This window comes from Orbicella franksi, chromosome 9, assembly GCF_964199315.1.
Source record: "Orbicella franksi chromosome 9, jaOrbFran1.1, whole genome shotgun sequence".
NCBI lineage: Eukaryota > Metazoa > Cnidaria > Anthozoa > Scleractinia > Merulinidae > Orbicella > Orbicella franksi.
In genome coordinates, this window is record NC_138153.1 from 6,131,909 (window position 1) to 6,157,832 (window position 25,924).

General features: G+C 41.0%; 3 protein-coding genes across 3 annotated transcripts; 2 read left to right on the plus strand and 1 right to left on the minus strand.

The window, feature by feature from the left end:
- Positions 1–4,247: 4,247 nt before the first annotated feature.
- Positions 4,248–11,256, plus strand: LOC145497425 (uncharacterized). The gene is made up of 6 exons (XM_081477229.1): positions 4,248–4,730; positions 5,365–5,419; positions 6,718–6,786; positions 8,137–8,235; positions 8,772–9,719; positions 9,910–11,256. Exons 4-6 carry the CDS (start codon positions 8,163–8,165, stop codon positions 10,047–10,049), a joined length of 1,161 nt encoding a protein of 386 aa, XP_081333355.1. The 5' UTR covers positions 4,248–4,730; positions 5,365–5,419; positions 6,718–6,786; positions 8,137–8,162; the 3' UTR covers positions 10,050–11,256.
- On the plus strand, positions 10,984–16,387 carry LOC145497487 (uncharacterized). Its single transcript, XM_081477289.1, has 3 exons — positions 10,984–10,987; positions 15,135–15,239; positions 15,647–16,387. Exons 1-3 carry the CDS (start codon positions 10,984–10,986, stop codon positions 16,342–16,344), a joined length of 807 nt encoding a protein of 268 aa, XP_081333415.1. The 3' UTR covers positions 16,345–16,387.
- Positions 16,388–17,893: 1,506 nt separating this feature from the next.
- LOC145497597 (ATP-binding cassette sub-family C member 4-like) lies at positions 17,894–25,419 on the minus strand. Its single transcript, XM_081477418.1, has 6 exons — positions 24,494–25,419; positions 23,809–24,188; positions 21,807–23,182; positions 20,433–21,003; positions 19,644–19,780; positions 17,894–19,165 (listed from the first exon to the last, which is right to left on the minus strand). Exons 1-6 carry the CDS (start codon positions 25,037–25,039, stop codon positions 18,252–18,254), a joined length of 3,924 nt encoding a protein of 1,307 aa, XP_081333544.1. The 5' UTR covers positions 25,040–25,419; the 3' UTR covers positions 17,894–18,251.
- Between the last annotated feature and the right edge of the window lie 505 nt (positions 25,420–25,924).

Below are 25,924 nucleotides of genomic sequence, written 5' to 3' on the forward strand. Positions count from 1 at the left end.
CAGCAGAGGAGGGTCAGAACCTCTTGCTTCCCGTACCCTGCTCTCTCGCTTCCCGTACCTTTATCTCCCGACCCCGCCATCGTCAGTCTTGCCCCCGTCCCTTGCAAATGAGACTCAAAACGCATGCTTAAGAATAAACTCGAGGCTGAGATTTTGAAAAGAACCTAATTTGTCGGGTGCGTTGAAAATTTACAAATACAATACAATTTCATGTTTTTAACTAAACAGTATAAAATTCTTCCTTTTTCTAAACGGCAAAACTAGCCGAAGAGAAGTAAAAACTGCACCCGGCGATGCTGATAACATTTCTGCAAGACGTTATGTACGTCACATTAGGCTAACTGAAATACCTGCAGGCTGGCTCCAAAATTACTTTAACACCATCCAGACACCAAATACATTAGAAAACAGAAATGTCATACGTTATAATCTAAATTAAGAATATCCACAAGGACAGTTTCAGCCTAAAATAGGTAGAAAAATAAGAATATTCAGCCTCGGCCGGAAAAACAATATTCTTGTTTAAAAACTCCGAGAGTGTAATGAAAACGATCAGTGCATTACTTTCGCGTTTATCTGCCGTGGGTATCGAGAAATATATAATTCGCATTATTCCGTGACGTACAGTGGCCGAGGTTCCTTTCTTAAGAGAAAATGAAAACTGAAATTAATAATTCCGTTCTCATGATTATATAGAGTTGAGATAATCGAGAACCCGGCACTGCCGAAGACTAAGCGTGTAAGTGTTCGGCAATAGTGCTCTTACACCCAGCTGGTTAGATGTTAGGAATGCGAGAAATATGGAAAATAGGGGTTGGCATAGACACGTTTAAAATCAGTGCCTAAGAGATTTCCCTCAAACTAAGCTCGATAGCGGAATAAATGCTCCTTTTCTCTTAAATGAGCACCGTTACCCCCGCTTTTCATTTCATAATTTCAATGAGAACAATATCCTAAAAAACTGAGAAAAAAATTAGCAGAAATCTATTGCTACTTATTTGGCAAATGAAATAAATACTACAGAGGGAGACATAACGGGCCCAACAGCGCATGTCCAAATTATGTTTTCTTTTAAGGATAAAAAAATGCAGGGTATTTGAAGACATTTTTTCTCGGACGTAGGTGAATAAACAATCAAAGGAAGTCAAACTCTGTGTGATATAACACGCCACATTGAAAATAATCGAGCTTATTTGTTGTGCACGGAGATTACCAAAAGTCACCTTAATAACCGTATTTGTCAGCACTGTGGCGTGAAAACAAGCACGGTGACGCGTACCCCCTCGTTTTACTACGTTTTTAATATCTCCTTGTCCTGTAACAACAGCATACCAAGTTTCATCGGAAATCTATGGCGGGTTCTTTTACTAGGGAATCAACTTAAGGTTCAGAAACAGGAGCTTTCTTTGGGTTTAAACCCTAATTACTATCTATTTCCTCCACGCAATAATTTGTGAATAGTTCTTTATATTCTTGGCGGGAGTTTAAGTGTGTTCCATGTTCTTCCCGCTGGCCAATTATAGTTGAATAGGTTGAACCTGTTTGAGTCACGCGACGCGATTTTATCCTGTTCCGTTCGTGATTTTAGTTCAAGCCTGAATAGCAATTGTATTTCCAAATCCGACTTCGTACTGAATTGCAACGCTTATACCTTTTACCAGATCTCGTTTTATTTTAGCGGATTAATTTTATATCTGTTAGTGAAGATACAGGTGAACAGTTCTGGGATCTGGGTCAATTTTAATGGCGCTGGGTGACAGCGTCGGCTGGACTTTGAGCTTGAGAGAGTAAGATCACTGCATATCGCATCAACAACATATTAGTTTTTTTTACGCCAACTAAGCAAATTTTTCAGCTGTCCTTAAATTTTTTTTTTCTGCGTAATTAACGCTTATTGGCTAAATACAACAAGACAATGTAGTGAACTCACCATATATCCCGCTGCATATCCCCTTTCAATAGCGTTGTTCTCGAAAATGCGCAAAAATAGATCGTCCACAGCCAAAACACTCGGCTTTCTGTTCTCATTGACGATAAAAGAGAAATCGCATCAATATAAACCACTACTGTCGAGCCCCTGTTAAACGGCCACCTATTAAACGGCCACCCCTATTAGGCGGCCAGTAATCAAAGTCCCGATGAAGGCTTTTGTATTGTTTTTACCTCTATTAACCGGCCAGCCCCTTTTAAGCGGCCACTGTCCATTTCCCCGAGGGTGGCCGTTCAATAGGGGTTGAACTGTAGTCTCGTATGTTGTTTTATCCTGTGGGAAGTAGTCTGAAAAATCTATTATTACGGCGTGTTATACCGTCAGATCATGACCCCTACATTCCGACAAAAAACTGAATCAAAACCAAAACAAAACAATCAAGTTTCTTTCCCCCAAGGTTTTTGTATTTTGAGCATTTTAGAGAGACAGAAATTAGCATTGCTCTCGAATGATGTGAGCAGTAGTGAGCAGTAGTTTCGAGAACCTAGCTATAGAAGACTGAGAAAAACGACTGCACTTTGGAATCGTTCTTACGCCTTGAAAAGGAATACAAACTGGAAAATTCAAGCGAATACGTTTGAACAAGCATTGTTCTATGGATTCCCGTGACCTTTTTGGAGAATAGTTTTTACTGTCAGTAATGTTCAAAAGCCTTTCCTAGATTAGTCAATTTCTATCTCGAACTTCTTCGCAGTAATCGGTCTTTTCCTGTACTTGTCAGATTTTGACTCACAATCTAGAGTACGACACTGACATTGATCTTAGCATGCGTTAGGGACCGTTCATTTTTTATCAGGTAGGGGGGGCTGGTGGGATTTGGGGGGGGGGGCCATGCGAAAAAAAATGGCTTTCGAGGGGGGGCCATCCCAAAAAAATAAGGGAAAAAGGGGGGGTCACGTGAAATATTTTAGTAAAACTTTAAAATGGCATAATGTTTGAATATCAAAAAAATTGCTATAGAATAAACATAGAAGGCAGGATACAAATTTATTACAAACTTTCCATCTGCTTTAAAAAAACGTTTGGCGACAAAAAAGCATTTGTAGCTACTGAAAAGAAGTATTTAACACTGTTATTTTCGAATGCAACTTTCACTGGCACTCATCTTCATCTTCGCTGTCGTCGAGTTCTTCGTCGCCGCTTGTGCTGCTATGGGAGTCTCTTTCACCGATGCTGCAAGAAGCAGCAATGCTTTCCGTCAGAGTGTACTCTTCAGGGTACATGAAGGTGTAGACATAATCTCTGACTTCCTGCTCAAGGTTGGTGGTGATTCTGCTTCTTGCAGCATTGGTGAAATAATTCCCTTCCAAGAGCTGTGCGATGTATGGCCCATCTCTTCTAAATAACGACGTGGCAACATCCTCAACTTTAATACACCCTTCCGGGACGGCCGTTCTAGGAGGGTACACAAGGCATTGTGGAAGATCATTTCCTAGCGGGTTTCCAACACAGATTCCATAAACTCGTTGGACGTTGTTTTCAGTCCGCTTCGTCTTTCTTGCATTTGACTTTCTGGGGTTTTCTTTTTTCCTTCTCCTTTTGTTGATGTGCTGTGCATGTTTGAGTATGCCCTTGAATATGCTGTTATAATTGCTCTTATTTTCTAGTGCTTCCATGTCCTGCGTGACCTTCGTCAACTTAGCTTCTATACATTTGATCTGTTTTACATTAAAACTGTGGGCATTCATCAATTCAGATGAGGGAGATGCCAATGAGAGGCCAAATGCGACACGCTCAGGGCGAGCCATAACTAGGAGATCCGAAATTGACTTCTCTTTCTTTTGATTTGTTTTTCAAACAACAGCTGTCTGTAGTATAGGGATTGTAAATATTGTCTTCACAGTGAGCACAAAACGCGAAGTAGGGGGATAATAGAGAAATATTAAAAAAGTTGAAATCTAAATATTGTTTGTTCAATTTTTTTTTTGGGGGGGGGGGTCATCCCAAAAAATGACCGCTATAAGGGGGGGGCCACGTGAAAAAATTGGTAAGCTGAGGGGGGGTCATGCGATTTTTAAATGGTGCTTCCCAAATCCCACCAGCCCCCCCTCCCTCATAAAAAATGAACGGTCCCTTAACTGATTTTCACGTGACGTCAGCGTCATGTGCCACAAGACTGAAGAAACTACATGTAAACTCTGGAGAGCGTTACGTAAATAGCCCTTCACACATCCGTTTATGACATTTGCGAGTGAAGGACAGGCTGATAAACTCATGAAAAAATACCCTTTTACATAAACAGTAGCCTGCATTTGGTGCGAACATATGCTTAAATATTAGTTCCCGGACATTATCTATCAGGAGAAGCTAACGATGAGCTTTGAGGAACAGATAATGTCCAAGGACAAATTTCTAAGCATATTTTTTTAGGCAAATGAGGGCTATTGTGTTTATTATCAGGCTTCAAATATTTTTCTCAAAACGCGAGATTTGAAAACTGGGGAATATCAAACTAAGGTATTCCCCAGTTCACCTAGGGAATATTCAGTCACGTGACGCGTACGCGTTTAGACATTGCGTGCGAACGTAAGTATTTGATGGACTATAAAGTAAACACACACCTGTGGACGGAGCCTTAGATATCTATTAATATCATCTTCTCCTCTGGTGGCCGCGTGAAAGCGTAGCTAGCTGCTGACGCAGAATTCTGTTCTATTTCACATGCTACCCGAAGGAAGATACCTTCAATAGCCGAATCGAAAGGGAGGGTCAAACCTGCCGTGAATTGTGGCTCAATAAGGTAGGCACTCCTGTAAATGTACTGGTAATGTTAAGTTATGTCAAAAAAAGAACATACGACTTGTTAACCGATCATGAGATATGCTCCGGCGCTCCTTGGTTATACTGAAAAGGAATGCATTTCGATTCTAGTTCACGTGATTTTACTTCGTATGATTTTCAGGGGTCAGTTTACAAATTTTAATGGACTGTTTAAGAGAATTAAAAGTTTCTTAGCAGTTTTTAGAGTAGGGCTGGCGGAGGGAAGGGGGGCTTGATTTCCCATCAGTCTCCCGCTGTTTGAGGTTGTGTGAGCAGCGCCAGACGCCGAACGGAAACGTCAGTCAGTCAGTCTGTACCTTCTAAATTGCCCGCGCTCCTCAGCGCTGAAACACAATTGAGATGCAAAATCGATCAAAACGTTAACTGCACACTTAAACATCGACTATATTTGCCAATACGCTTGAGATAACATGGTTTTACTTCACCGTCAGTTACGTTTTGTGAATTGCTAAAGTCCAGCAATGTTGTGAATGCATAATGAAACAACACGCGAACTGCTGATATGGGGATTGCCTTTGTGTGTAGGCTCGTCGTCCTAATAATATAGTTGACGGGTTCATTTTTTTCTGTTTGCTTTGTCACCCATTTTACAGTTAGAACCCGGACAGAAGAAGGACAGGTCACAGTTTCAAGTACATACATAAGAAGGTATTATATTTGAGCTGTTAGTAATACTGGAGGGTACTGAGCTGCGAGTGATTCACTGAGTGAGTCGTTTTCACAAATTTATTGGCAATTCTTTTCGCGTAATTTATTCGATATTTCTTGCTTTGGTAAAAAAGCAAAAGTTATTTATACACAAACGCCCACCTTGTGGACTTCCAAGAATATTGTCACATATATCCCAATCACGTGGTAGAGACGACACGCGTGTGACCAGAATTAAAATTGGCTCAGACAGGTAGACTATTTATTGACCTAGGAGCAAGTTATTAGCATGCATACCATACATGATGCGTACCGATTAGATCTCGAAACATGCTCGCCATGCAACGAGTTCGGTCCAAGATTAAAATAGCCATTATTAAAATAGCTCATGATTGGGCATTTCTGATTAAAGACAACTGAAGTTTACTAAATTCATATTGTCATGCGATAGAACTGGCTGGTCTTTGAATGATATTACCGACAGATATTTGAAAATAATACTTCAACAATAAAGGCACCATTCAAGATTTAGTTAGATCTACCATTCTGGCAGCATATATATCTATATGTAATAAAAGTTTGTATGCGAATATGTAACGAAACGTTTTTACAAACCAGAAATACGGAAAAAGAAACACAGTAAAAACACCTTCCCCCCCTCTCGATAATGTAATAGACAATTAATGGTTTCTACTTCTGTTTTTCTTGCTGCTGAAAACGTTCGTTTCCTGTTTTCGTCTTGTTTGTTTGCGAGAAACGTAGACAATACAGCATAAAACATATTTTAAATACTCATTGTGGCAAGATTAATCAGTCATGCTTGATAGGCGTTTTATTTACTCACGGTTATTAAAAACCTTTGAAAACAAAGTCATGTCAATCAGCTTTTCGATGCATCAGTCATCATTCTCAAGATTGAATTCGTTAATGGTCTTAATGCTAATGTCAAAGTTGTTATTGAGTTTGAAATGGTTGCATTCCAGTATGCGTGAAGTACGTTAAGACCTGTAAATGTACTAATCATCAGAATATAACTTCGTAACCAATTAAATCCGATCCATTAAAAACCTTGTCAGTAGAAAATACTGTGAGCAAACATTAACCTCATAGCACTTCCGTACGTGTGTACATGGGCGGGGATAAAAAGAGAACAGACAGGCTGGGGTTTCCGTTCATCCGTTCCTGTCACATCGCAAACAATCGGATAATAGCCTTTCGGTATGATTGACAGAAAAGCGGAAGGAAGGACGATATGTATATATATATAAATGACCGATGTTCCCTCTTCCCTTCCATAGATCGTCTCGCCGGTCAACCTGGTCAACTCTCAGATTGAACGCCTTGTCGTCGTTTAGCGGGATTTAAAGGTTAGTTTTCTCTGTCGGACCGTCCATTCTCGCTGTTTTTCTCTAAACGAATTTCACGACGTTTTCGGAATTTCTATTAATTTACGAGTATGTCTTTTTTTTTGAATTGTTTTGTTGTCAATCTCTCTGCTTGTGATGTTGGCTCGGGGTCACAATGATGGTTCATAGTTATTTTTCCGCAGTTGAGTGGGTTTATACAGAAGAGACACATATAGTGTGTTCTGCTCACATAAATATAGAACATGTTTCCGCACGTGTGGCCAGGGCGCACGCTCTCAACTCAAAGCTTAAACTTTTAATAGAGTTTGAATCGAAGAAATACATGATTGAGAAAGCGACCCATATTCATAAACGTGATGCAAAACTGATATTTAATTAACGCAACAGTCACGTGGTGTGGCTGTCATCATCAAAAGCCATTTGAATGCTATATTACACGCTTTTGACGAGTCGACTTCGAAGAACCATTGGCCTGCAATACAGGCTTCCTTTATTGCAGTTCATTTTTGCAAATGAACTGCTTTCCTTTAAAGCAGTTCATTCATTTCAGCTCTCGAGGGCTTATTATGTTATGTTACGGCGAAAATATCAAATCATATTATCAGACTGATAAGTCCACTTGACTCGACAGAACGGGACATACCATATTTGTCTTAAGTGAGAATCTGATCTGAGATACAGGTTCCTGTTTTGCAGTTACACAGTCGAGGTGACCTTCAATGCATCACACCACGACAAACTTCACTCGGCAAATTTTCAGTCACGTTGCGTTTTACCAGGCTGGAAAATGTAGAAATATCTTGACTATTTAGTGACTATTTAGATTGGTAGTGGAACAGCGGAAACATTGTTACCTTGACAAAAGTTATGTTATTTGAACTGGCGTTATATTCGTGGGTCCAAGTAAAACAAAAGAGTGTATTTATAGCAGCAGAGGTCATACTGAAGAATTCAAAATCAAGAAATAAAAGTCCCCACACTACTCACGCTACAGTCAGTCAAAACAGATAAGTGTAGGCTCATTTGCTGTAGAAGAAATTGGTTTGTTGCGTTCGTTAACTTTACATTATTTCGAAAGCTTCAAAAGTGTACAGTCCTGAAGAAACATTGAGGCGTACAACGTCTGTCGTTAAAACAAACACTTCTTTTGGATTTTGTACATCTTGAATATACTTATCAAGTTAATTTACCACGTTAGTTCGAATTCATAACGACAAAGCACTTCCACAAATCACAAATTAAGTTACAAGAACTAAGGCATGTACCAAGGAATTTTATGTTTAACTAAAATGAACCGTAGCACTTGTGTTCACTAATTGATATATATATATATATATATTTTAATTTTAGTTCTGTTACGTTACCATATCGCTGACATGAACAAACACGTGATCATGCTGAACACAGGACTTCTGATGGTATTGATCTGTTTATCAACGACGTTTACAAGTAAGGATTTTTTGTCGGCTTTTAAAATAAGTTCAATATCCGTGAGTTTGACGGACGTCCTCTATACTTTATTAATACCAACCACAAAATTTTGTGACAGTGAAAAAGAACCGGAAAACTAACTAAGCAGCAAATATCTGGAGGGAAATCCGACAAACGATTGGACTGACTTGACCTCGTGGTCACCCTTTATAAAGAAAGATTTTTATTATCATAATTAGCCTTCTCCTTTTTAAAAATTCTATTTATAGCTAATGGACAAACACACATAATTCACCGAAAACGAACAGGAAATGGGCATAGAACTCAGTTTTACAAATGTAACCTTTCAGTAATGAAAACCATTATAAAGAAATAATTTAAAACAAGCGTAGGTTGGATTGAGACTACGAAAAAGCATACAATCTGAACTTATCCGTAATTACGCACACTATATATCAAAGTACTCATCATTGCACCTGCAGTTCACAAGCATAAGTCATTTTTCGTGTGCATTATCAATCACACATATAATCCTCGACGTTTCATTTTGCTAGATGTTGCTGCCCAGACTGTGGCTTCGTGTGATCCTGAGAGCATCACGATCAAGGATCCAGTGAGTGGATCAGTCCAATGCCAGGACTGTCGAAAATGTCCTGCCGGTGAAGGGCTCTCCGTGAGCTGTGGAGACGAAATATCTCCAAGCACCCCCATCGTTTGCAAACCATGCGTGCTTGGTGAAACATACTCCTCAGCATACGAAGCCGGTGCCTGCAAAGATTGCGACAACTGCGGACCGTATCGCGAGACCATCAAAGCCTGCACACTGACGTCCAAGGCCGAGTGCGGAAGATGTAAAGTTGGGGCTTACGTTGAGCCCATGCTGAGCATGTGCAAGCCGTGTTCCCAATGCTGTAATGACGGCAAGGACATCGTCATCCCGCAGTGTCAAGTACCCGGTGTATCCCCAAACAAGCGGTGCAGTTTTGCAAGATCAGGCAAGTGCAGCAAAGTCGCATCTACCCCGAGTGTCAGCACAATGGCCTCAACTGTGGCGACAAACCATTCAACAGTACAGTCAACAATTCCCTCCACGGTAACAAGCCCAGTTGTAACCTCAGTCCCGAGTGAACCAATCACCACCCTACCTTTCCGTGCATCACCATCGCGGATTAACGTCATTGTTGGTTCTGTTTTGGGGGGCGTATTTGTGGTCGTCATCCTTCCCTTAGTGTTTATCATGCGTTATACTGTGGTCAAGCGCAGGAAAACCCGTAAGCAGGTAAACGATTTGGCTCTTGCCGAGACCGCGCCTGGCGAAAGGCCCGAGCAAGTACAGGATAATAATCAACAGGCCAATGCTGGCGATAGGAATGAAGCAGATCGCCCAGCCCCAGCTGCAGATGACTCGGAGACCACAGTGCCTGTTCAAGAAAGTGGTGACAAAAGTCAAGACAAAGCAGGGACTCAGGAAACGAAGCCCCCAGGTCGCCATGGTAACACAGGTAAATCAAGATTGAAGAGTCCACCGACGGCTCTACTAAGACAGCATTCCTAAAGCGTGAGAAGCAAATTTATCAAAGCATCTACTAGTTTTGTTTCTAAATGGAGTTGTAAAGAGAAATAATGATATTTCAAGTTTGCTCTGATTATAATTTAAGAATGAAGTTACATTTAATTTTTATTTTGTTTTAGGCTTCAAGCTTTCCAGCACCGTTCTAGAGCGCCCTGAATCGACCTCTTCACTCCACGGTCACACCAAGGAACGTGAAAGAGACACGACTGTACGTGTCATTGTAGATGTAAATTCCAGTGTCAAGCCCGTTAGGGTTTGACATAAGTGGAGATGAAAATTCAATGGTGCACGTGTTTTAAACACATGCTCTGTTCAAAGTTTTTGAGCTCGCTGAAAATATTAGTATTACAGAACAAAAAATTGTAACCCAAAGATAGTTTTTGTTACGTCTTTCTAGCTAATATGCCCAAGCTGTGTATTTGTTGCAAATGTTTTGGCTATTAAAATTGTGTTTATATTTATTGTAACTGGCACAGTGCCTCTCAGGAACGCAGAACGATAATACCTAGAGGTTTTGGGATCACCTTACGTCTCAAATTGGTATTTGTAAAGGGACTGCGAGTTGTTCCGTTTGGGAAACAATTAATGCAACTGGTATGTATTATAATTAAGTAAGGTCCTGCGCGGCTTGCAAATATTGAAAAAGCCCCTCCCTCTTAGTAAGCCTCCCTTATGAAATACGCCACTCGCTCTCGACAGAAACGGGAATAGAACCCGTGACCCAGGGGTCTAAAACTCGCTACCGCCACATTTCCAAAACTAAACCTACTGAGTTATTTTTGTGCTCTATGTTACCTGTTAAGAGCATGTTTAGATTTGACACGATTAAAATGAGATGCATCATCCCATCTAAAGCCTGTTTAAACGAGCGAGACGCAGAAGTACCCATGTTCTGTCGAGAAGAAGCTCAGTACAGAGAGAGGTGAGAGTAACTAGGGGTTGTAATGTCGGAAGTTAACGATAGATCCTTAATTCTGTTGCAATTTGTAAAAACGTTCACAGTGAGTTCGTATCTATAGCGTCAAGAGGTCATTTAATTCACCACTTTGGCTTCTATCAAAGCTGATCAAAACCGACCAGCTGGAACAATTTCCAGAGAAAACTAAACAAAGGTACTGAGTAGGAAACAGGGTGTTAGAAACATCCATTTCGTAAATAGAAAGATTTACAATGTACTTTCAAAATTCAGACGAATGGGTGAGTTATCCTGACCGTCATTTCTTAATATTCCTTGCTCAATTCAGAGCAGCATAACCCTACAACTAGTTCCGTCTTAAACAGTTCTCAGCTAGAAATTACAACAAAGGCACGTAATGTCCTGCATTTGCGGTCGATTCAGTGTCCAGCAGAAACGTATTGAGGCCTAATACGCGGGGATTTAGAGTATATTCGCATTTACCTGGTGGTTTACAGTTAAGAAATTATCGCGCAGTTTCGGGCAATCAAATTTAGCTCGCGGTTTTCGGTTTCTGAGTGTTATTGTTACACTATTGAAATTTCTCGAGCAGTTTCTTTGTATGTGAAAAGCCCGTTAGAAGTCAAAACGTTCTGATCGCTGGTTACAGAACGAAGTTAGAAATAAATTGTGCCTTTCTTAAGATCTTGTGGTCTAATAAACAATATGACTCGAAATTATGTGTATCGACAAACTAGAAGTGTCCGTACGTAAATGTCTAATTTCACTGATATCATAGAAATTAGAATTAAACTGGGAACGGTGTTTCTGGATAACTGGATTAGAATTTATTATTTTTGAAACGAAGCATAGAAACTAGTTTCATTGCTTGGTCCGTCTCACTTATCCCTCAAATGCTAGTCAGCTTGCCTAAAAATATGGGCATAAAACTCTAGTAACAAAAACGTATCAACAAAAAAAGCTGCTGCATAATAGTAACAAAATGGAAAAGAGATGAGAGGTTCTTTTCAAACAAAAATAAAATCGCTCAAAACTAGTAAGGTGAAGATACTCTCCTCGCTATTGCTAAAATTGTGAAAAAATTGGAATGTCGGAAGCCTTTTGTCAACAGGCCGGTTTTGAAAGAGTTATTAAAAAGGTTGTTAACAATACCATTATTAATGACATAATCACTAAAAAAAACTTTTTCAATAAGCTTAAGTCTGTACGTAACACCAGGAACCTTCCAAAACAAAGATACAGTGGTCAAAGCAATAAAAAAAAAAGTATTATTTATCATTTATTATTTTCCTGATGTTCGCAACGTTGCTACATCATCCAAAGACGGCAGGTTATTCTGGGAATTTGGCCTTTAACAACAGTTCCCGTGGTTTTTAGCTACTCTGAAGAATTGTTTTACTTGCATTTATATTCGTCCCTAGAGAAAGAAATTTAAAAATAAATGTGTCAAAAAACGGTAGTTTTATTTAAAATTCATTGTCGTACACAGTTATGCGTGGCTTTAAAGCAAACTGAATCAGAAGACTTTCCTTGCAGGAAGCTTGGCAGGAAGCTTGTCCAAATGGGTATTATAACTCACTTCAGCTGTATCGAGAGGTTTGATATTTATGTCGCGAAAGCGACGAGATTAAACGTTATATATCGTTGCAAGAAAGAGAGTGACTTGCATGTTTGAATAGAAACAATTATTCTCCGTTACTGAGCAGTCTAGCTTTTTCACAACAACTAAACTATGTTATTATAACCAAATTAGGTATAGGTTTTAATTTCCGTATTTGACGCTTTGCAGTCATTTTGAGAAGACAAATTTCAAAATACCTTGCTAACAGGCTTTTAACTTGTTAAGTTGCGGAGTGTGCACGGTATTAGCAACTTATTGTTAAACTTGTTTAGTTAAACCACTTTTAAACATGTTTAGCATGCTGCTGTAAACGGGGTCTTAGTTAATGTGACGGGAATTTCACCACTAACAACTGGGGAATCAAAATGTGACATCTGACCGGCTCGTCCAGTCTGTTCATCCGTTGTAAAATCTTTGTTACATCTGGGCTTACGGAACAAAGTTTTTCTGTCAAGTAAACGTATATGAGAAAACAACTGAAATAGGAACGCGGGAATTTAATGATATTTTTAATAACTGTTTCGTGATGCAACGTAAAATATGCACTTGACCTGAGGAAGATTCGAAATCAATAGTATTCACAATGGGGGACATTAGAAAATAAAAACACACCGCCAAACACTAAATGAACTGGGAAAAAATGTCGTTAACATTTCAGCCGATGTTTTACCATTCAGATTGTCTTTGATCGATAACTTATGGCATGACTCAATTCTGACATATATACAGGCCACCCTCTCGATTCTTTCCGTTTTCTGTCACATCGCATTCAGTTGGCAAGCTCCTCCCCATTTCTCATTTCTTTTGTCGCATGTCCGGCTTTTAATTCAGCCAATATTTCAGGCCTGTCTAGGTTGCCTTAGAGCGTTATGGTCCGACGTTCTCCTTTCTTCCATTTTCTGTTACATCTCCCAGCCAATCATTTGGCAACTGAAGATTCTACTCTTGTCTCTCTTTTTCATTGAGGGGGAAACTGGATTAAAAAAGACTCGTTTTGAAGCGTTCCTTGATAGTTCGTAGTCGACAGGAGTGTACATTACTCAGGTCACCCATTGGTAGATTTGAAGGTTAGTTTGCTTCGAAAGTTAAGCCGGATAACTTCTTAAATTGCTTCATTGGCTGTTCTCTGTTTCGTTGTCCCTAAATGTATTTTAATATCCTTGTTGGTTTCGTTGAGAGAGCTAACTTCTTACCTGACCAAGTTTTTCCCTGCAGCAACTCCATACTGAAAACGTCATCTTGATCAGAGAAAGTTGCTTTGGTCAAAGCCGCATTATTTGATTCAGCTAAGGTGATTCATAGTGATCACGGTGAGCGAGTCACAGGCACTTGCACATGTTGGTGTATATTCCAGTTATACTTGTTAGCATGTCAGACTTTTAAGACTCTTAATCACTCGTCTTATTATGATGGCTCCGATCCATAAGTTAATATCAGACGGATCACAGTTTTTTTACCCAATACTAACGGCATGGCCAGAATTAAGATTGGTTTAGACAGCTAGGAGGTTATTAACATTTCAGACATGGTTTTAAGGATTCATTACAGACTTTTAATGTTTTTCTACACTGAAAAAGGAATTCAGACCACGTATAGCGTACTAAATTTCAACAGTCAGACCGACAGACAATTGAATATAATTGTGAAATAACATTAAATATTTTGTTTTTATGTTTACAATGTCATTTTTCTCGAAGATATTAGCTTTTTAGCTCTAATATAAATTCGAGATAAAATAAAGTTATGTAGTGTATATATCTAAGCGAATTCGCAAAAACATGCCCGCTAGGTTTTCGCGCCCGAATCCAGGCTAAGCCAGCGACCTTAAACCCAGGGGGGGCTCCGTAAAGGCTAGGCTGGACACATGGCCCAATGCCTGGCCTATCTGCTGGTGGCTTGCTGGGGACCAGCTGTCAAAAGCAGGGGGGAGGGGAGGGTGTCTTTTACTGACACCTCCAACTAGCTAGAATTTGAGTTTCCTGTGTTAAATAAGCTTGATGTTGACTGTGTTTCTGGGTATTTTACTCAGTTGTTTGACCTTGTTTGAGGCTTCTGTGTTGACATGGCACTCTGCTGGAGTGGTCCATGCCAAGTGCATGCGTGATTGGCCAATCTCCTAGCCGGGGGGGGGGGTGGTCAGAGGACTTCTGGCCGCTGGGACTGTCTTTGAGTCACTGCGGGCATGTTTTTTGCGAATTCGGTTAGATATGTATGTAAATCTTCATGATGCGAGTTAAAGTAGATTTCAGAATAAGACTGCATTTATTTCCCCAGTCTCGTTTTCTGTTGACCAAGTAAAGGTAAAAATTGACTCCTCTCACGCTTCTGGAACGAACCACTACATTTTTTAGGGGGGAGGGCTCTCAGGTAAAGTCCATTTTCATTGGGGCCCGCACGGTTTGAGTCCGTCTCTGTCATTTAAAACAAACTTTTATTTTACATTTATTTTATATTGTTCGATTCGCGGTGGCCTCATGGTTAGTGCGCTCGTTCCCGGAGCGAGCAGTCCGGGTTCGAGCCCTGGCCGGGGACACTGACTTGTGTTCTCAAGACACTTAACTCTCACAATGCCTCTCTCCACCCAGGAGTATAAATAGGTACCGGCGAATTGTTGGGGAAACCTAACAAATTGCGGGGGAGTGACCTGCGATGGACTAGCATCCCGTCAAGGGGGAGTAGAAATACTCCTAGCCGCTTCATGCTACAGAAACCGGGATACGCTCCGGCAGCTATGAGCCATTCGGCTCCAAGGCTTTTGGCATAAGTCATGTACCACGATCTTAACTGTAAATTAAAATGAACCATAGCTTTTTTTTATTTTCATTACAGTATTACCATGGCTAAAAACAACCATATGATCATGCTGAACACAGGACTTCTGGTGGCATTGATCTGTTTTTCAATATTTACAAGTAAGGAATGTTTGTCGACTTACAAAATAAGTTCAATATGTGAGTTGTAAAAAAAGAATAGCGATAACTTAACGACAAACCTCTGGAGCGAAATCAAACAAGGGATTCGAATGCCTCGACCTTCTCTTGAAGTAATTGAAGATTATAGTTACTATCGATGGCGAACATATAATTTAAAGATAATGCCCATGAAACACACACATAGCTTTTACAAATGTAATCTTTAATGATGACGATTATAAATAGTAAATTCCAAAGTTAAATTAGATTCAGACTTTACTGGTTTAGGCTTCTTTTTCTCATTTTAAAATGGTTGCGCCATTGTTTCACCATGCAGCGGTTCACATGTATGATTTAGTTTTCGTGTGATCACAAATATATTCCTTCACGGCGTTTCATTTTGCTAGATGTCGGCGCCCAGACAGTGTCTTCATGTAAAGCTGACAGTATCATGATTAAGGATTCAGTGAGCGGATCAGTCGAATGCCAGGACTGTCGAAAATGTCCTGCTGGCGAGGGGCTGTCCGTGAAATGTGGAGACTTCATTGATTCACAGACACCCTTGGTGTGCAAGCCATGCGTGCTTGGTGAAACATACTCCTCAGCATACGAAGCCGGGGCCTGCAAAGATTGCAAGAACTGCGGCCTGTATCGCGAGACCATCAAAGCCTGCACACTGACTTCCAAGGCCGTGTGCGGAAAGTGTAAGGTTGGCGCTTACGAAGAACCCATGCTGAGCATGTGCAAGCCGTGTTCCCCTTGCTGTAATGACGGCAAGGATATAGTAATCTCTCAGTGCCAAGTACCCGGGATACCCGCAAATGAGCAGTGCAGTTTTGCACGATTAAGTAAGTGCAGCAAAGTTGCGACCACTGCTAGTGTCAGCACAATGGCCCCAGCTGTGGAAGCAAATCATTCAACAGAAGAGTCAACAACTCCATCCACGGTAACAAGTCCTGTTGGGAACTCAATCCCAAGTGAACCAATCGCCAAACTACTTTCTGATGCATCAACATCTCAGACTAAATTCATTGGTAAGCGTCACGTTAGATTGCGCCAATTTCGCTACTCGAGGACTATTACTAATAGTCCTCTAGTAGCGTAGCCAATTAAAATGCAGGATTTGCATTAGTCCACTAGTTGGGTGATACTAATGGCTGATACTAATGGCTGATATATCATGTAGGCTAAGGCATTGAAAACTCTTGAATTGCATTATCTAATGATCCAGTTTTACTAAAAAGAGATAGAATTTCCGAGTTTGCTACGTTTAATTTAAGATGTTGACGTTTATTTACCTATTCATTCACGGTTGTTGCAGAAAAATCATTTTGCAACTCATTCTGTTCCTTTTGTTTTAGATTTCAAGCTTTTCAGCACCGTTCTAAATCGCCCTGAACCAACCTCTGAACTCTACAGTCACACCAAAGAACCTGGTAGAAACACGACTGTGCAAGTCACTGTAGATGTTACTTCCAGTGTCGAGCCAGTCAGATTTTAACAGCAGTTGTTTATGTTGATGGATATGAAAACTCAGAGGTGTACATATTTTGACACATGTACACTTTTTCGATTTTTCGTGCTTGCTGAAAATATTCGTCAGAGAAAAATGAATATTTATAGATCAAAGATTTCAGGAGATTTTGTACTTAGCCTTTGCAAAGATAGTTTTGGTTGATATTCTAGCTAAGAGGCCCCAAATCTGTATTTGTTGCAAGTGTTTTGGCTATTAAAACTGTGTTAGAATATATTGAAACTGTCACAGTACTGCTCACTAGCAGAACGATAGAACCTAGAGCCACCCGCACTCGACAGAAAATTTGTCCCCTAAGGTATATATTATGCGATGCGACAGTACAACGAAATTTCTAAGGCATACAATCAACTTGTCTCCTTATGAAGCTTTATTACTTGTCTCCCAATGTTCCAGTATAGGCCTGAAACTGAAACAAATTGCCAACGATATATGATAGGGTGGTGAATGGCAAATGCGAGACTTTGCAAGAATGTGAGACTAGCGTTTCTGGGACATTGGTGAGTTTTGAAACTTCCATTACCACTTCAAAACAAAGACTACGAGAAATTCGACGAAAATTTGGCGACACCCATGGTTCAGTAACTAGATTTGGAAATTCAAGATTTGGAATTCAAGATTTGGCCTGCCAAATATTGAAAAATTTAGAAATGTAAGATTTGGCTTGCTAAATATCAAAATATCAAAAATTCAAGATTTGGCCTGCCATGTATTGAAAATTCGAAATTTGGAATTTCAAGTTTTGGCCTGCCAATATTGAAAATTTAAGATTCGGAAATTGGCGATTTGGCCTGTCAAATAGGAAAAAAACAAGATTTGAAATTCTATATTGAGCCTGTCAAATATTGAGAATTCAAAATTTGGAAATTCAAGATTTGGCCTGCCAAATTTTAAAAATTCAAAATTTGAAATTTCAAGATTTGGCGTTCCAAACGCTGAAAACTCACGGATTTGGAATTCAATATTTGGAGATTGATTCAAGATTTGGCCTACCAAATATTGAATGTTCAAATTTGAGGATAGTGAGAACAGAGAATATTTACAAGTTCAAGCCAAGCAAATTGCCAGAAGTGAGAGTTTTCACTCTTGTCACGTGAATAGTTATACAGAGAGAGGACGTCAAATCTATTCGACTATTTTTTACTTTACTTCTCAATAATTTCTATCGTATAACATTGTTGAATCATTAGCCATGCGCATATTGTTTACAGTTTTATTACTCAAAAAATAATACCCTTTCATTGATGCTATTGATTATATCTGATTAAGAATAGTAGTGTTTTCAGCATCAGAGAAAATAGTTTTAAATTACTGAAAGCTGAATAACCTGAAAAGTCATCTGATTTTCACATATTGTATCCATGATGACAACTGTAATTACGTTATCGATGACAACTTTAGTAAATAGGAATTAAATCCTCGTAGTTTGCATTATAGCACTTTATACTGTTCCTATTTTAATGATTTTTAAATTAGAATTAAGGAGGACACTGATTTCCATATAAATGACCAAAGTAGCCATCATCTTTCTTCAACAAAACTTCTGGCTTGTCTAGCTCGACAATCTTTCCCCGGTCCAGCACCATGACTCGATCGTAATCAATGATTGTACTCAGGCGATGAGGTATAGTGATGACTGTGCTATCCAAAAACCAGGTTCGAATCACTTCTTGGATGAGTCGGTCCGTTCTGTAATCCACAGTGGAGGACGCCTCATCTATTACAATGATCTTGCTCTTATGCAGCAACGCACGCGCAAAAGAGATGAGTTGTCGCTCGCTGGGCCCCAATGTCGCCCCACAGTCCGCGAGGTCCTGGTACAGCTGTTTGGGAAGGCTCTCAACCCAGGACTTTAGGTGGCACTTCTCAAGGACTTCCCAGACTTCCTTCTCTGTATGGTTTAAAAACGGGTCGACGTTCATGCGCAGTGAACCCATGAACAGTATCGGCTCCTTTGTGATGATTGACATGCCACGCCTACTCGCTTGAAGATCAAGGTTATTGATTTTGACGCCATCTACTATTATTTTGCCACCACATTCTGCCATTCGAAACAGTGCATGCGCGATAGACGACTTCCCGGCCCCTGGTCTCCCCGCGATGCCAAACCTCTCCCCGGGGTACACCGTAAAGGAGATGTCTTTCAGCACCCTCGATCCTTCCCTACTGTAGCTTAAAGAGATGCTCTCGAAGCTTATTTCTCCATCTTTCGGCCATGGTACAGGCGGCTGAATCTCAATAGCGTACCCAGGCTCCGGGTCGATCGCAGAGCAGGCCAGGTTACGATCGACAGCACTCATGTAGTTTTCCACTTCAAAGCAGCGTCTGACGCCATTTTGTGACATGTCATGTGACAGCTGTAGGGCATAGATCAGCGACAGAATGGCGATTGCTGAAGACAATTTATAACACCGCTTTAGTTTATTGATTTTCTCTGAAGTCTTATTCTAACACCAACTGAATCCAGTTTATTTACACTCCACACTCTATTGAAAATAAGGCGAGCAAGCTCTAATGTTGTCAATTACATAGTGAAAATGTAGACGACAGTCTAATTAAGTAAGGAGTTTGGTGCTTTACTCTCGGAGGAGAACGGAAAAAAATAAACAAATTCTCGTATTTGTCTATTTGGGTAGACACTGGGTAGCCACAAGGCAGGAAATGGCATAGCTGATAGTTGTGCCACGCTATCACGCAATGTTGCCGAGAACAAACACGCGTTGTTGCTCGAAATGACGCTGAAATAGAACAAGATTTTTCGTACTTTAGTCGACAACTTTGAGGACAATCTAAAGTTGCGTTCAACATTTTTATGGGTAGATAAACGATACATAATAACGCTTTTCTCGGCGACTTAAATTCAAACTTACCAACATCTAACTTTGCATAAAATGCCCCGGCAGCCACTGATATCATAAACAGCACGCACACTATGTCGAGGCGGAACCCGACCCAGCTCCAACATGAAGTGTTTGTGCACCATCCTTGACTGTGAGAGTCCTGGTAACTAAAGCACAAACAGAATTGCCAGTAAGTTTTACACACCCCTATAAAGAAATGAAGGAACACTAAGAAATCTGGCAATTTATTTCAAGTCCAAAAGCGAATCAAAAATGGTGAATAATAACTTATTCTCAAGATCACCAAACCAACTTACGTAACAGCTATTTCAACCATCGCGAATGGAATCGAGAGCAAATAATTTAATTTTTTTAGTATAAATCTACTAGTCATCCGAAACTTCTGTCTAAATCCTCTTCACAGACGCTTCCAAAACGCAAAGAATCGCTGGCCATTTTGTTAACAACCACACATTACTAGACTACTCACTATTTTAAACAGAATATAAGTTAATGTAGCCAATAAGAGAACGGCAATCGGGATAGAACGTTAGCCATAATAGATTTATGCTAATATGGACTATGAAAAAGTTCATTTTCCTCTCAAAATATGGATGCACAACGTGCAGATTAGGAGGAAGATCTCGCACGAGCCTCGCGAGTAGCCCGCGGTCGGACGAATGTTTTCCCGTCTTTAGATCTTTTATAACAGTTGTATTTCGAGCCTACGAGATTTGCGCTTCAATACGAACTGTTTTGCACTTTGTGCTCCGTGTTGATCTATTTAAGGTAATTAATACTGAAATCTAAATTGCAAACCCATAGAATTCCTCTGTAAATGTTTTCTGCATGTTGTGTGTCCTGATAGTCACCAGTCCCGTCAGTGTCTCTGAAAAATGAGAAATCACCGGTTTTCGACAACTGATCTCCAGTCTCCTGACTTGGCGCGCGGTCTTGAGGGAGTAGCCCCACAAGATGAGAAACAAAACGAACAGCGGCAACCCAATCAAGAGCACGCACGGATTGAAGACCACGGGGAGGAGGAAGGCTGCGATAGCAAATAATATCATCTGAATGGCACCTAAGAACACACTCGGAAGCAGCTCGTCCATACATCCTATGTCTTTCGAGAAGCGATTCAAAATGCTGGTCAACGGATTGGTGTCGAAGAAAGAGAGGGGTGCTTGAAGAACGGAGACCACCATATTCTGATGAAGGCGCTCGGACGAGCGCAGAGTTGTGGCAAAGAAAAAAGACGCGCGCATGATAGACAGCATGAAGACTCCGCCTACCATGGCAGCATAAATGTACCAGCTTGTCTGATCCAGGGCCAGCAGAATGGCAGACTCGCTCATGCGTAAAAGCCATATGTCTGGGATAAGAATAGCTCCTATAAGAGAATAAAGAAAGGTGATCGTTTTAGCTCCATGGTTAAGACCTAAAATTTCTTTTAGTGCTCTTTCTGAGAATTCAGTGGCTCAATTGTTGATGTAGGAGAACTGCCAGTTTGGACTTGCGCGACCTTACGTATCAATTTCATTTGTCCACTCGTATCAGCTTTAGGCAAGAGCGGATTCATGAACCTTGCTTACTCCAAAACAGTAATCTTTATCGACTGGCGTCACTGTGTAATGTGTTTGCCGGGAGGATACAATACATTTTAGCCCAATTACACGTTGCAAGGCTAATGTTTATTAAAAAGAACGTGTTTCCTCCTTGTTCTCCTGTTAGTAATCACTTTTCAAGCGCCTGGCACAGCGTATCGTATTTATAAAAAATTTATTTGAAGTTCCAGTAGAAAGTATGTAATTCAAACTACCTGCTTACAGTTTGGGGTAAAGATCCGTTCGAAGTTTTATGTGTAATAATGGTGTTGAAGGAAATAAACTTTTCCCGTCAATAGAACATATTCGTATTCTTAGTACCGGACTGAAACAGTAGCTTGCAACCGGGGCTAATGCTGGGAGTCGTTTCAATTGAAAATGATGTTAATCTCTTATTCCCCCACGTGGGCCTCCACCGCAAGCTAGTTCCAGTCCAATACCGGGAACACGAATATGGTCTATTGATCACGTGATATATTATTGTGTAAAAAAAAGGCTAAAACTGTAGGCATACCAGGAAATGAATGAGCGTAACAAAATAAGAAGGAAGCCAATTATTTATTATCAGTCTGCGCTGTCGCTTACTTACCTTGAACAACGAAGGCAAACAGTGCGAACACAATAATGAACGGAAGACATGCACCTGTCCTGAGGTACTGCCAAAGAACAGTACATGACACGGGTCCCATCATCTCCTCTTCTTCAAACAGGTTCGTGCGAGTGCGGTACTTTTCCTGGATTTCCTCCTCAATGGCAAACTCCACCGTCTTGTTACTGGGACATTTTCTTTCACGTTCACGCGATTCGCCGGGAGAATGAAGCTTCACGGACCTGTATCCCATGACCTGTGATGTTACTTCGTTAATAATGGTGCCGGCACGCATGGTCAGGATTTGGTCCGCCCTCTCAACGTATTGTAACTGCCGGCTCACAAGGATCCGGATTCGCTTTGAGAGAAGACCGCATATGCATTTCCCAAACACCTGCTCAGCGACTCTAGCATCAACAGCACAGAAGGGATCGTCCAGGAGATAGATATCGGCGTCGGAGTAAGCCGCTCTCGCGATGCCTACACGAGCCTTTTGATCTTCAGTTAACCCGTAGCCGTTATTTCCCACGACTGTGAGATCGCCGTCGGAAAGCTTGTCGATGTCCTTTTGTAAGTTGCAAGCGTTCACGATGGCTTGGTACCTGAACGGGTTGTACTGTTTGCCAAACAAAATGTTCTCCCGGAGCGTGTTCGAGAAAATCCATGGTATTTGAGGCACGTACGTGATCTTTCCTACGCAAGAGATGTAACCTTCTGTTGGAGGGACCTCTCCAAGGATAGCCGCCAGCAGGGAGGATTTCCCACATCCCGCGGGACCGTTGATCAACGTCAGTTCTTTGGTGGCCGCCCTAAATGTAAGGTTTCTCAGGGCGACCGACTTATTTCCGCCTCCCCAGTGACAGGACACGTTCTCGAAGGTCACGTGGATATCATTGGAAGGGTTATCCGGGATATCGAGAGAATGTTGTCTGATGAGTGCGGGCTCGTATTGCGGAACGCTTTTCCCGACTTTGATGTCGTTACAAATCTTCGTCAAGTCTTCGGCGGAAAGGTACTGCGACATTTCGGCGTCGGTCAAATCTAAGAAAGATCGTATCTTAGAGCGCGTTCTTTTCCTGCTGTACGTGTCTTCAGATTGAACAGATTCTTCAAGTTCCAAAAATGTTTGTATCCTAGCGAGTGAGCCTGTTACGGCACCGATGAAGTTAACGCCAGCGGCAAACTTTGAAGAGGCGGAAAGACGGATTGTCCGAATGAACGCCAGCACCATGAAAATATTATACGTGTTCAGTTCGACTCCTGTGATGATCAGGGTTGTCAAAGATATGAAACACGCCACAATGGAGCTCGTGTGAAGGAAGGTCGCGAACGTTGAAAGAATGGCACTCTTTTGCCGAACATACTGCAGCTCCTTCCTGTAAGGCACCAGATGTTAATTAAGTTATGAGCTCTGAGATGACGTAACGCTCTCTATTTAGGTAATAGAGGACTTAATCATATTTAGATAGCCTCATCTATAGGCAAGGCCGGGGTAGTTAGCAGAATTGTCGAGAGTTATACAAACCCGAGACGCAGTCAAGCGTTTGCTTAAATCTTTTGCTTAACTCTTTCTAGGTGAAGCTATGTAAACACCGAGAAAAGCCCCTTATTACTTTAAACAATATTTCTTTTCTTGTAAAGTCTGTTGAACTCGTCAGTTACTTATCAACGACCCTTTCAATTTTTTTAATACAATGAAAAAAAAAAGCACCATAAAATAAATGCCTTGTTGTGTAAAGAATATGCAGGGCTAATTTAAGATTCGTACCTGTACACAAACTGTAAACATGCGTCACTAAACAGAAAGGACTTGTTAGAAAATGTAAGTTTATGTTTTTGTCAAATCTTTAAGTTCTATGGACGGTTGCCTGCTGACATGGGATACTCGGCGGCTGTTGGAGGAGTTCATTTTCTCGATGTAAATGAAAAGTGCAGTGGAAATCCTTTTTTTATGCATTGTAGCTTTAGTTGATAATATTGTAGTTTATTACGCTATTCGTACCTCCGTATTTCTTGCACTTTGTTCTTGTAAGGCCATTCCCACGTGTTCATCTTAATGGTGCGGATTCCGCTCACGATATGCCTCATCATTCCCATTCTCCGCTCGGTCCAGCGCGCAATGCGCAGTCGCAGCTTCATGCAAACATCCCACATACCGATGTAATAAGCCAGCAGAAAGATCAGGAAAATGATCCCAGACACCGCCTGGAACCCAATAAGGCGCCAGATCAGGGCCGTCACAGTAACAAGCTCTACGAGCCCTTGCAGAATGAAGCCCACTTTCTGGAAGATTTGATCAAGACGCTGGGCATCATGGGTAACCAAAGCAATAACATGGCCAGGCTGGACTCGCGTGAGGTCTTTAAGACGTAACTTAAAAATCTAGAAGACAGAACATAGAGACTTAGAAAACATGGCAAAACTAACCAACTATGCGTGGATGTTTTGACGGAAAGGGTCATGGAAACGAAGTTGGGATTTGCTAAAACGTTTTCATAGAGATTATTAGCCTGCAGTGCAGGCGTCTTATTGGGGCGAATTAGCGTCACAACCTTGCGACCGCCATGTTAGACCGCCATGTTAGGCGGTGGGAGATGGGGGAGGGGGAAAATGAGGAAGGATAGGGGAAGACTAGGAAGTCTTGTATAGCTCATCTTTTTACTATATTTTTCATTTTTTATGGTTACCTTTTTATAAACGACACCAATAGCTGCCGCCCTCCAGCGCATTCCCATATAATCCACCTTGCTTTGATACTGATTCATGGCCAGCACTCGAAACAACGCACTGCAGCAGAGCCCGCCAGCGTAAGTAAACAGCCAGCGGTCTTGTCGCACAGTCCCAGAATGCAACAGTAGGGATAACAAAAGGCCAAGAAACAGAGGCTGTAAAATGTTACAAGCAACACCGATAAAAAGAGAAAGGCTCGCTAGCGCGTAATCACTCCACGGTAGAACTTTCATCATCGCTCTGGACAACCGCGCCTTTCGTCCTTTGATGTGCGAGTTTCGTATTTCCTCGTGCCAGGTTTGCTCGAGTTTCTCTGTCAGGCCTTTCGATTTGTCTTCATCAAGGAGCGGGTACAAGTCGCTGTGTTCCAGAACTCGTCTGCTGCCGATATTCATTAAACTGTTCATCCAGGAAAAGAAGAGGCGTGAAAAGATTCCTGCGCGCTCTTTCGGGTTCTTCATGAACAGTGAATACTTCCATGCTTTATCGAACGAGGTCTGCATGACTGTCTGGAATGTTTCCTGCTAATTGAAGAAATGTTTAACTTTCGACGCATGACAATTTTGTGTTGGTTCAACAGTGGTTGGCTCTACATCTCCTCTACCTTTGTCTATTTTTGCTTGTTGTTTGCGTTCCTTTGAGGGTATTGAGCCGAAATATTACGATATGAGATAATGTGTTGTTTTAGAATTGGTACCTCTTAAGAGTGAAAAAAATTTCAAGCCACGCCCACAAAACAGGATCTTGGTACCTCTTGAGGTTTTTTTTTCAAAATTTCCGAGGAGCATCCCTGTTCTTTTCATATGGCAGTCCCTCCGGACTTTAAGCTGCTTTAGAAAAAGTCCCCAAATGACGTGTATGCACTCTAATGCTGTTACTTGTGGTGCCGACAAAAAGTGTATTATAGGAGTCATTGCGCATGCGCACTCAAACCATCATGAGCATAATATAAGAGGTGTCATGGTTACCTAATGTATCACTTTGAACAGAGGAACGCGAGAAATATTTTCACTCTACAATAAGGATTTTTAACCACTCATAATGAGCAAGTGTCGTCAACTTTAGCTAAAAAACATACTTAATTGGTAATAATTTTGTGTCAGCACTCGCTGACAAAAGTCCATCAGGCATTAGCTCTCAGGAATAGGGCGGGCCAAAATATGTCACAAACAAACGGTGCTTCAAAAATTATTCGAAAATGAAAAAAATCTAAAAATCGATAAATTGTGGTTTGGTGCTTGGTTTCAGGATAGGCCTTATCAAATTGTAGGGATTCCATCATTAGGCATTGACACCTTCTCCCCCCTTACCAGCTCAGTAGTCCGACAGAGCTTCTTTCACCGTCTATGCGACACCTTGAGAGGTCGTCTGGTCGGGTTCTATTTAAC